Genomic DNA, 13,266 nt, shown 5'->3' on the forward strand with positions numbered 1-13,266 from the left:
GTGCATTTAGACATGGGTGGTGGCTGATGAGGCCAAAGGAGAATGGTCAGACTGCTTCAAGGTGATAAGAAGGTAGGCAACAGTAACTCAAATAACTACTTGTGCATACAAAGGTATGCAGAAGAGCATCTCTGAAAATGAAACAAGGTAAACTTTGAAAGGGATGTGCTGCAGCAGCAGAGACCACAAAGTGTGTAACTCCTGTCAACTAAGAAAAGAGAACTGAGGCTAGTGAGGCGATGTTTTATCAGGCAACAGAGCATCATTTAAACTCCAGCCTAAGTATTATTGCTGACCACATCCATCCCTTTATGACCACAGTGTCCCATCTTCTGATGGCTGCTTCCAGCAGGATAACAAACCATGTCACAAAACTCAAATCATCTCAGACTGCTTTCTTGAACACAACAATGAGTTCACTGTACTCAAATGGCCTCCACGGTCACTTGATCTCAAGCGAACAGAGCACTTTTGGGATGTGGTGGAACAGGAGATTCGCATCATGGATGTGCAGCCCATAAATCTGCAGCAACTGTGGGATTCTGTCATGTCAATGTTTCCATGTTTCCAGCATTTTGTTGAATTAAGACAGTTCTGAAGTCCAATGCGGACCAACCCAGTACTAACAATGAGTAACCAGTGAAGCAGCCCGTGCTCATATATTTCAGATTATCAAAGCATTGAAAGTTTTTACTCTTTTTAATGCATAACTTTTTATATCTTGCTGCTATACCTGACTAGAAAATCATCATCTCAAAGACGCTCACCTGGTTTAATAAATATTTAAGGATCGTAAGCACAAATCCAACTACAGGTAAAAAGCCAAGAGTTTTAAGACTGAAATGATCCAGGGAAGTAATAAAAGGACAAAAAAGAAAAAGAAGGAAAACGAGAGGAAGTGGAGAGAGAGTTAGTTTGCAGTCCCTGCAGAGCAGCGACTCATAAAACAGGGCATGAGAATGAACTCCAGACCACACCAAATAAGAGAAAAATCTGTCACTCAAGTACCAACACACTTCACAAAGAATTCCTTGGACCCTGCCAGCAAAACTAAAAACCACACTTGTGATGCATACAACATTCAAATACCTGCATACGGGGGCCACACACGAAAATAAATGGAGAGTGGAATATATACAAACTGTACAAGCACACTGGAGAAGGTTTATGGGAGCGATTTGTCCTTCAGTTCCAGCAGGATGAAGCACCCAGAGAATAAAGGGAGCGGGCACATAGAGAGAAAAGTGAGATGAAACGCGAGGAATGAAAACACGTACGGAGATGGGGAGGGAAAAAAAGCAACAAAAGACGGACTGGAGGGAGGGAGCGCAACGGGAGGTGATGCTGAGACTGTAATAGACTGGGTGGCCTGGAGAGATTACAGCCCAGGGGAGAAACCGAGGAGGAATATTCCCACACTTACTCAGAGAGCACTTTGTCTGTGAGACGGGCCGAGGAAACTGTCTCACAGGACACAAAAAATGACAGCCATTTTAACTTTTACTGATCCAATTTGGAGCTTAGAGAATCTTGGTGACTGAGATGTGTGAGAGCTGAAGGAGTCATTTTTAAGGCAAATAAAATGAGCTTTTCTAAGCTCGTCACAGTTTTTCATAGATGGCAGCAGCCGGTTTTCTTTTTCCAGATTAAGTGTATTAATAACTGTATTACATCACCTTTAGGCATATATACACTGTGAGCTTTTAGTTCATTTACACATGCACTTATATGGTCATTTACTACAAATAAAACAGTCTGTTAGGTTAAATAATCGATTTACGTTCTGCTTTTCTTACACAAACCTCTCCGGTTAATTAAGTTCTTCACATCTGCTGCTGCTCATTAACCAAAAAGTTGACTTCATAAAGAAACAAGGAAAGTATGAATGTGAGCTGTTTTACAAGCTGCACGCCGTCTCGCTCTCACTGGGTTTACGTATCTTGGAAGAAACTGTTTGGGTCAGTGAGTCTGCTGTTTACAACATCACTAAATCAAAGCCGGCTCTTTTTCAGGAACACAAGGCATTTAAAGCAGCCAAGTTTATTTTGTCCACGTGGGATATTTGTGAAGTTTATGTTGGAGCATTAAAATCACATATGCTAAGGACATCTACCATGATAGTAGTGATCACCACGGGGGGGGTGGGGGGGACAAAAACAAGTAAGAAAACAGATGGTATAAAGTGAATTAGTCATCTTTCCCATTAACGTTACTGTTTAATTGAACCCTGACCTGATGGGACAAACACACATATGAACAAGAGAGAAGAACAAGATTTCCCAAAAGCACGGAGCACGGGGAGTCTCACAGGATGTGTGACACATTAGAAACATTGTCTGCTAAAAGTAGATTTTCTTGGAGCATTAATATCAAAACAAGTGTTCACTCTAAAGTGTATTTACATTGTAAGGGCATAAAACGTGACTCACAACATGGGTAACATATGCGTTACGAAGGTTCCTCTCTTGTGAGACTTTAAGTAATGCGAGAAGCCAATAAATTTGTAACAGAGCATTGGACAGACTAAACAAGATCCCACAGAGCAACAATGATACCATTAGATGAGCAAAAGTAGCGTTTTATGTCACAACATCATTAAAAGATTACTGGACAAATTTCCATTATATTAGTGCAAAACATTGACATAGAAGTTCACTTACAGATGCTTAATCTTGTGCTAAACATAGCTAAAAATGTCCTCTTTTTACAAGGGTAATCACAATATGTGTTGCCTGAAGCCAGAAGTTTCCAGGGCGTCTTCGCACTAAATTCCACCACACATACTTATTTTGGACATGTGTGAAAATCCGAAAGAGCTGCTGAAAGAAATAGACTTTGAGTTTGTTTTGGATGCCTCAGATGTTTGTCAGACATCCAGAGAGTGGACATCTAGCGAGCGACTAGACCTTCAAACAAAGCCTTGTATGTACAGATACCCAGATACTTCGGTGAACAACCAAAACACCCACACGTTCGAAACTTTTAAAGCTGATTTAAACATCTAAAGACCTCCAACAAAAGGTCCTGAACTTTGTAGATCAGTCAAATGCAGAAAGTTTAAACATCCACAGACGTCTTGAACGTTTCTGTCCAGTGCTGGGTTCCTCTCTCCTTATGTTGTCACCGCTACAAACAATGAGTGAGGAAAACAAAAAAAAAATACAACTTAGAAGGCACACTTTGAATCTGTTGAGCTGCAGCACGGACCGGCAAATTTAATGAGAAAAGAGAACTGACACCTTGCAAACTTTAAACATTCAATCCGATCCATTTAGAGAAAAGAAATCATACATCATATATTTGAGCATATTTATTTGTTAAGTGAATATTAAAAGATAGTGCAGCTGGTGTTACCAGTTCTCCAATGCAGTCAATAGACTTTAAAAGATTGCCACTTGATGTCTCCTGATGAATAAAGAGATCCTGACAGAAAATCTCATGCTGGGCATTTTTGAATCTGACCAACCAAGAGTTAGCCATTTGGTTATCGTTAGATGCACCTGTTTGCGTATCCTGTTTTTCCTCTATTTCATTCTAATAGTGACCACAATTTACTAAATGAACAAATATTTTATTAAATAAGACTAAATAACAACTGAGACAGTAAACTCATTGAGAAAGTTTACTGAGATGAAGGGCGAGGAGGCAGAGAGATGATTTTGTCTATATTTCTGTGCAGCTGGGTTTGTTTTGGCAACCACAGAATTTACGTTTATGGCGATTTTCAGGCAGCCACATCCATCGTTTATGTGAAGATTGAATCACAGCTAGAACATGAGGCCAGTGTAAAACCTGCAGGTAAAAAGGGCAATGCAGGTGTTTTATTTAAATATGCTCAAGTTAAAGCAGCTAATTCAGAAGGTCTCATGTAGTGGAACCTATAAAAACCTCATGGGACTTTAAACGACGCAGAAAATGGGAGAATTTTTTTCCCCATGTATTCATGTGTGGATTGTAAATAGTTAAATAGTCCTATTATGTTGTAAGAAACTGGGACTGTTGTGGAGGGCCGCTCAGATAAGTGCGGCTCTCTACAACAGTCCAAGCTTCTTATGTGGGCCATTGGAAAAATGAATTCCCCACTCGTGCTTTGGATAATTTTAGGCATGAAATTAAGGTGAATTAAATTACACTTCTTTTTTTTTCATTAACACAGGAATTTTGTTTACAAAAAATCTCCACAAGGGCCTGTAGGCCCATTTTGGTGCATGCATGCATTGTGAAAAGTTGCAGAAGTAAAGTGGTCGTATCCCAATTGTAAATTTTATACTCAAGGGGAATTGTAAAGCCCTTGATATAATTGAGCTCCACTGTTTATTTGAAAACTTAAGTATACCCAGCCTCAATCAGTGACGTAGTCAAAGTTGAGGAGGTTGAAGGGTTAATAACCCTGCAAGAGAACAGTAGTATGGAAGAGAGCTTCTGAGTCTGAGAAAAGAGGCTTACATACCAGCTGGTCTCACAGGCGAAAAGCCACCAACAGATCCTGATCATACAAAGACACCAGTTGAATATTTCCATATTTCCTCAGCATCAGCCCCAGTGATCCTCCTGACCTCACTGACCCTAGGCCTCAATAAACACAAGAGGAAACCTCCTGGTCTGCAATCTGTGAGGTGTGTGAGGAATTTGCAGTTTATTAGTGAATCTAGCCCACTTTATTAGATGGCTTGAGTCCTTCAGAGTTCAAAAGGGTACACAAGATTTGCATGTAGGTCTGATGTAAGACTAAGAAAACCAAGCACCACCAAAGCCTGAATTTGGGCAACTCAGTGTGGCAAGAATTAATTTAAACTACATGAAACACTGCTATATCACTTTGTCTCCTTCACCACCACCTTTACAATTCAGTTCAGATACAGTTTGTAAAATATCAACAGTATATGTCAGTGTACAGCAGATTGCACTGTAATTTGGTTTTCTTACTCCTCCCAATTCAAGTCCATAACCCTTGACACAGTGGGTACCTTCCTCTGTAAGTAAGTATAGCCTGTCAGTCTAATGTTTCCATTAGTCAACAATTTGTGTCCATGTCTTTTTTGTTCTGTCTGATGACAGCGATACTGACGTGAGTTGCTAACTTTTCTCTTGCTAAGAGCTGCTGTTAGCTGTTGTTTTTGTTACTGTTAGCTGCTTTTAGCCAGCACTGGTGAAACTTTCTTTGAAATAGATCAAACCTTATTGTATCCGGATACTCACTCAATAAACTGATGCAATGTGAGAATGTAACTTTTTATAAGAAGTAAAGTGTGATTTTTAAGCTACTCGAGCCTAACGTTAGCTGGCATAATTTTAGGTAATGTTAGCTAGCATTAGCTAATGTTAGCTTATAACCAGCTTTTATTGTTGGTTAGCTGGCTTCTTTTCACATCTGCTGAAAAGAAGTAACTGCCACAATATTAGGAACAAATAAAAATATTTATGCGTGTTTATGTGTCAGTTCAGGAGAGGAAGTTTGAGTCAAGGAAGAGGATGAGGTATAAATGAGGGCGGGGAACGAAATCGTGAGAAAGTGAAAATGGAAATATATATGCACAAATATCAAATAGTCATGTATAGTTTGGAAGAACTAATTCATTAAATTACAAGTAACCCATAAGGTGTACTACATGTGTGCCAAGTCTCTAGCCACATACTTGGTGGAACGACAATGACCATCTCAACAACGCACAGGTTACAACCCCTGTTAATGTGCTGACATTTGAACCTATGCTTCATCAGTCACCATTTTTACATTGTTACACGAAAACTAAATAGCCATATCTGGAAAACCCACACCCCTGTAAAAGCAGTGTTTATGCAACACTACTGCATAAATCAATTGTATTAACATTCAACAATTCGTCCACAATTGTGGGAGTTCCTGCTGCAACAGGTGTCTCCCATAGCACATTTTGCCATAATGACTCACACCAGGACAGCTGCACAAGTTTAAAATCAGAAACAAAACAATACCAGCTAGACTATGACTTGGAAACAGCAGTACTGGTCGGTGGTTTAAGAAGTGAATATTACCCAGCTATCTCATATCATCACCCCTAGGGTGGGAAAAAAGACAAATCATGACCCTATCCAATGCTATTTGAGATAAAGAGTCAATTAACAGAAATCACGTTGCCTCCCTTTCCCCTTCCTTATCAATCTGACACCCTGGATTCCGCTCCAGATGATCCTTAATGTCTTCCTGCTTTATGCTCATTCCTCAGATTCACAGACAAGCTGTTATGGCTCCCCTGGCAGACTGAGTTGTTGTTTTTGCTTTAGGGCAGTTCAGTCTAAGTTTGGCTGAGTGTGGCTAACCAAACTGGCGCCATACTCACCAGGTCATCGTGAACTTTTATTCTCAAACCTCATGACGACCAATCCGCCTCACCACTAAGACTGACTAATGAAATTTAACTGCATTAAATTGGCAGCAATGGTGACAAAAACAAAGTTGTCCTTCATCAGTTTCACTATTCTGGGAAGCTATTGTAATGGAGTAACTATCATGCCCTGTCCCTATGAATTTAATGGTCGGACATAGCATTTTTTCATGTTTTTAAACCTTTGGTAAATGGCCTGTATTTATATAGCGCTTTACTAGTCCCTAAGGACCCCAAAGCGCTTTACATATCCAGTCATCCACCCATTCACACACACATTCACACACTGGTGATGGCAAGCTACATTGTAGCCACAGCCACCCTGGGGCGCACTGACAGAGGCGAGGCTGCCGGACACTGGCGCCACCAGGCCCTCTGACCACCACCAGTAGGCAACGGGTGAAGTGTCTTTACCTCCTTGCCTTCCCTACAGGGGATTGTGCCAAATTTAAAAACTGATTTGCAACTTAAATGCTATTTCAGAAATCAACAGAAACACAAAACATACTCTGGCAACACTTGAACTCTGGCTATCACATGTCTATGCAAGTTACACAAAGTTTAGGCCCATTTCCAAACAATTACTTTCGCATGTGACTTAACAGCATTCTCAATTATGTGTCAGAGGAAACTGATTTTCTCTCAGATTGGGGTTATTTGTTATGTTTCACAATTACTTAAGTAACTTATTTACTATTTATAGTTTAGCTTTTCTAAAGTTGCCCATTTTCAGTAAACCAATAAAACGTAAGCCGATGTAGGACTTGGCAGCCTGGAAACCCAGAAATTACAGGTTATCCTTCCATGATGGTCAATGTAACGAAGGGTGTCTTTTAACTCAAATAATGCTGCTTTTTTTTATTTAAAAAATCAAACCAAATCCTTTGATGCCTCAAAACCAGTAAAACCTAATACTATGAAACCAAGGTAATAAGGAGGTAGATGTGACTAAGAAGGATAATCCTCAAGACTTTTATATCCTCCTGAGAACCAAGGACAAAAGAATATTCCTATTTAACTTTATTTATGATTTCCTGCCTCTTTGGAGCTAAAAGAAGCCACCCAAACACATGACATATTAATATAAAGCCCAGGATGTCCTCTGTTTAGTGCCTCAGGAGTTAGTAGGGTAGTTCAAACAAGTCAGAAGATACAGACTAAAAACAAATTCCCATTACAGAGGGCATAAATGAATAGGCCAGTACTCAGGATGATATGGCAGACAAAGGTTCAACTCCCATGACGCCCATTTTTGTTTAGTCCCAGATTCCATCAGTCCAAATTCTTTCGGGTAAAGATCAAATATGTATGCCTTAAACTAACATTTTTTTTTTTAAATCTTGAATATTCGAGCCTCCAAATCAATAAAGGTAGTATATGAGTGCTAATAAAAAATGGAAGTACTTTGGAAAATATTGAGGAATCGAGTTAAGAAATCAGTTTACACTCAACCACCATCAGATCCTTTAGAAACACCATCTCTGTCCTTCCCCCTTACCTTTAGGGATGCTGATCTTGAAGTCCAGGTCCCTCTCCTCCAGGTGGTACAAAGCGACTTCCTGTAACCTGGCTCGCTCCAGCTCCGATAGGCTCTGGATGGGAACTGGCTGTAACCGCACGCTCTGTCCCAACATGGTGGCCCACGTGTGATCCCCCTGCAGAGAAAAGAGATGGTTAAAGGATACAGAGGACACAAAAATACCTATAGAAACACAAGCCATTAATCAACAGGTACCAGATGGTCTTCAAACTAAAAAAACAAAACAAAAATCTCCACTGACATGCAATCTCTGACCATTGCCAACCAACCATCAACTACTTAAAGGCAAAAAAAATCTTCAAAAGCAAAAACAGAGAATTCAGCTGTGAGCTTTGCTTTTATCACTGTGTAACAAGATAAAGAAAGAGACCATGTTTCTAGTCAAAAAAGTCAGCGCGTTCATTTGTTTTCACTAGTCTTAAGCCTGTATTTATTTTTATTCTTAGCCTTTTATTACAAAAACCTATTGTGATGCCCTTTTTGTCTGTTGACCTCGAGATCTTTGCACAGTGAAAGCTCATTAAATCTCTGCAGACACAACCTGACCTTTTAAAAAAGGGGGAAATCCACAAGTTTAACACAGGAAGCCTGCATTTGTCATAACAACAAACCTAAATTACATTGCATATTTTATACTAAGTCTTCTGTGGCTCTAGATGAGCCTGTTTATAAGGTTTATTGGGGCCAATCTTGGTATAAAACTGCTTGATTAAAAAAAATAACTCAACTTTAGTAATTTCGAAGAATAACCCTTTCTAACTCATACAAAAAAGAAAAAACAAAACAGGAAATTAAAAACACTGTATCAAGGATTTCTACTGTTTTACTTAGTGAGGTTTAATCTACAAACATTTTCAGCTTTTTTCTGCTTGAAGGCAACATGATAATAATATTGGTGCATCAATAAATGGAAGTACTATAAGAAGTAACCATTACCAACTGCAACTCCAGATTAGCCTGCTTTACTGTATCTCATATTGATAAAATGTTATTAATCAAAAGGTATTCCGATTTCTTTAAATCTATCTTTGCTTAGAGCCTAGATACCCCCTTAATTCTCTAGCAGGCTGCCAAACATCTTCATAGCGAGCACTGGCTAAAGCTGGAAAATATTAAGATTATACAACAGTGTACAAACAGGACCTGATCTTGAATGGACAACAGGGAAATTAAATCTGCTTTTAAAAATGAGTTTTCACCATTCCTCATTTAAATATTTATCTTCTGAAACAATATTCAAAAACTCACCACACTATCAATGCCCTAGCAATTTCGAACTATTTCAAGGTGGGAATTTTACATTTTCAAGTAACTTGGAGGGAAACTTCTAAATCCATCCCAAAGCAAGTTTCGCAGTTTTCACATTTTTGTGATTTTTTTCCCTAAACTTAAGGGTTAGGGTTATTATTGTATTATTTAATGTAAGTAAGGCTTTTTTGTCCATTGTGGCAACAGTTTGAAGCCCAAAATATTAAAATGCTACTATCTCTGTAAGGTGGTAAGATTGAACTGCACAGTTTAAACACAAAGTCATAGATGGTATACATTGTAACGTATCACTGTACACACACTATATATTCTCATGCTCCTTAGTTTACTTGAAGGCCCAAAGTGTTAAGAAGTACTTCTTTGCTGTGGTAAACATTTCAGTGGTTGAGACACAGTCACAGATCGAATAAGCTAAGAATTAGCTTAAAGTCTTTTGAAGGCATTGTAAGTGTTAGGGCTGATCCCAGTTTCTCTTTGGAAATGTGGAGAACATTCAATTTTAACCTCAACACGGTTTACCTTCTACTAGATTCTCACCGAGCAGCAAGTAGGAGGGCAAGGAGCTAAATCACAGAGCTAATAAATAAGGATGGAGATGAAGAGTAGAAGAAGAATGGTAGAATCAAGAGATTTTAAGAGATGCTAAGAAAACAGGAAAAACAATATCAGGTGAATATTGAGAGGAAGCGCGGAGGGGTAATGGGGGGAGTGTTTAATGGAGGGATGAAGCGGCCGCAGGTTAATAAGAAGCATACAATCTCATTCCAGATCTTAAGTCTGTGCTCCACAACCCGTTCACCCTGTCAGACAAGCATGTGTTTCTAATATATGCATGCTGTGCGACTTTTCAGAGAGCCCAAGCGTATAGGAACTGTGCAAATCAAGTAACCAATACGTCCAAACTGTCTTTAGCAACTCGTTGATTTACTTCTATAATCTGAGGTGACTTCAAACCACCTCTGTTTGCCACGATGCCAATGGTTGTTCTGGTTCACCACATTGGGGTTAGGTTCCCCACTCTTGTTGGAGGATTGTGCCAACTTCTGTAATCTTTTAGTTTGTAAAAATTACGTCCAGATGGGATAACTTTACATCTTTGTGCCTCAAATTCTTGTGGCGTGTGGTTAAATGAAACCGCATGGGAAGTTTGTAGGGAAACGTCTCTTTGTTAAAAACTAAAGGAGATCCGAAACATGAGAAGAAGGTCCTAAGCCAAAAAGATCTAAAGACCCCACTTTAGACTTTGACTATGCATTGTATTCAATAAACATTTAAAGTACTTTGGATGAAATAATATTCTCCACAGGTGTCAGATACAATTAGCAAGGAAAAAGTAAAATATGAGAAAAAATGTAGAAGAGAAGAACTTTATACTGAAAAACTATTAACTAATAGGATCATATTTAGTGACAATATGTTTCTCTGCTGATTATTCTAAAAAAAAATTGACAAACTGTCGGTCAACTCCCAAACTAAAGCTGAACTTCATGAAACTTTGTGAAAAGCCGGAACATAGCATCAAAGTTGAGATGACCTAGTTGTCATCCACACCCTCCTCCTCCCTGACCTCCAAATTTGGATTGTTTTGTAGATAAGAATAGTTTTGTTCAGCAACACAAATCAAAAGATTAAAGGTTGTGATTACATCACCAACTGCTGTGAAATTTGTTTTGTACTAATAACTCCACAGCAGTCTAAAGAAACTGGCTGCAGTTCAGGGTGTAGCATATGGTGCTCATGAGCTAGCCCCAAATGAAATGGCTAGTAGACCCAACCCACTTTTTATTTTCCAGTCCAGAAAAAGACCACTAATATTATGTTTATGGATTTTAATTGTTCCCATAAAACACTAGCATGCTGCTGATGCATGCCAGTTGGTCTAGTAAGGTTTTACAAACAGTTATAAACAACAGCTAACATGAGAATTGTGGTTAAATCACAACAGACATTTGTACATGTGTCCAAAAAACAGCTGCTTGTGGTGGTCAAATGTTAACCGCTATCAGATATAGATAGCAGATTACAATTAAAGTGCCATAAAGTGGTTCTTTGTACCCGGAGGTCAAGTTCAAGGCTCGTATGATAGGTTGATATAAACATTTATGACAACCTTTTATACATAAAAATATTTAGTAAGTATGACTTCACACTTCTCACAGTTGTGTTATTTCTTGTGTCTTCTCGCTTTGTTCAGTCATGCTATCTTTTCATTTTTATTCTCTGAAGGTCTCGCTGTGCACTACGGGAGTGTGGAAACAGATCCACGTGTGCATGATTTTCTCATGACTAAATGCAGACTGCACAGCGTGATTGGACAAAATTACTTTGCTCTTAATGCTAAACACAACCAGACAAATAGGCTGTGGTGAAAGTGAAATGATGAATGATGAAAGTTTCCCACAAAAGAGCGCTGAGGCCTCATCCACATTTTCTAAAACTGGTAACATGGACTCACTCAAAGCAGCAGGGTTCAGTGGAAAACAATACCACAGGGAATATGGTCTGCTGTATGAAATGCCAAACTTTAGACATGACATTTAAGTTAAATGTCATATCTCATGAGCAGTTTTTAAACCTATACCTTATGTGTATTTTCTCTCTTGGTGGATGTTTGAACGGTCTCACCACACATTCAGGATGGGTCAGCATATCTCAATCTCTGCTTTCATGAACAATTTCAGTTGTGCTCAGAAGTTTAAACACAAGCTGTTCTTTTCTCAGGGTGGAATGACTGTGCAGCATAGATCTTTGATGATTTAAATCAATCAATCAATAAAATAAACAAGAATTGGTGAACAAGTTTGAATTTATTTTGGATTTTCTCTACACAGGTTCAAATGTATGCATGCAGGCCCAAATACATTCACATCCCGACTAATAATTGATTAAATGTCTCTTAGCAAGTTGCACCTCAGTATTGCACCTTTGGCCAAATCTTTGGTATTTTGGGCTTTTTGGTGGCCTTGGACCTTTCCATCGTCCCGAGTATTGGTCAATCCTATGAGTGTCAAACAAATTCTTTTTATGGTAGTAAAGAGAAGTTACCTGTTGTAGCAATCATGATCACTAATGAGAAGGTTATAGGCCTTGGCCTTGACAAGTTAAAAGACATTGTAGGTCCTTCAGCACCACTTATTAAAAGATTTAAGTGAGTGTGTGTATTTATTTGAGCCGGTATGTATTTTAAATCAATCTCCTATGACCTATTGTCCATAGAAAGAAAACAAATCTCATAAGATGATGATAAAAAAGATAAAATACACCCAAATACTTTTGCACACCAATTCTTGTTTTTCTAAAGTCAGAAAGATGTATACTCTTTCCACCCTGGAAAAAGAACAGTTCAAAGAAGTCATTAAAAACCCCAAATTACCATGACATTCATGCCCGTGATGTAAACTGTAAGTACTGAGATTCGTTCACTGGGAAGAAACTCTAATGGTTGCAGAAGCAACCATTAGAGTTTCTCCTTTTTGTTTTTTTGGTTTGTTTGGTTTTTTTTTTTACTACGGTAGCACTTCCCATAGCTGTTAAGGTCAGTGGTTTGGAATACCATGCCAGTCTTTTTCTTCTCGACTGGACACTACTACCAAAAACTCTAGAAGTTCATGCAGAGTGCCTGATATTAACCCCTATTGGCAATCTCGCCTTGGAAACGTCTGACCCACTCTGTCATCCTGTGAGTCATTAAGAGTCACAGGGGAAAGCTATGAATCATTTGTGAGACATCAGAGACATCATGTGAGTTATTCAGCTCACGTGGGTCCAGGTGAAAGTTGAAAACCAAGACGAGCTGCCTTAAATTCAAGCCCTTAATGCTGCCAATATCTGGGTGATCATTGTGGCTAACATTACCAAAATATGCAAACTTTTGCAAGTTAATGTTTTGTAATCTTCGGAGGCTACATTTTGGCATCTACCCTGTTATTACCAGCTGTGATCCCAGTGTCTGCTTCCCCAGTGTTAAACAATCTCACTCTGCTTCAACCAAGTTTAAAACAATTATGTTCACCAACCACAATCCAGCATTTCTACAATCAGTAAGTGAGCGCTGCTATTCACGATGTTCTGATTACATCAAATCGGCAATGA

The 13,266-nt window shown here is 38.9% G+C and overlaps 1 protein-coding gene across 2 annotated transcripts in view; it reads right to left on the reverse strand.

Annotated features, from left to right (window-relative positions):
• arhgap36 (Rho GTPase activating protein 36) overlaps positions 1-13,266 on the reverse strand; it is an 84,635-nt gene that overhangs the window by 29,878 nt on the left and 41,491 nt on the right. For both annotated transcript variants that reach the window (XM_080875002.1, XM_080875003.1), the window contains exon 2: positions 7,864-8,020. In XM_080875002.1, the coding sequence (XP_080731128.1) occupies positions 7,864-8,020 (157 nt within the window). The remainder of the gene's footprint in view (positions 1-7,863; positions 8,021-13,266) is intronic.

This window comes from Rhamphochromis sp. 'chilingali' (genome assembly GCF_963969265.1).
Source record: "Rhamphochromis sp. 'chilingali' genome assembly, chromosome: 1".
NCBI lineage: Eukaryota > Metazoa > Chordata > Actinopteri > Cichliformes > Cichlidae > Rhamphochromis > Rhamphochromis sp. 'chilingali'.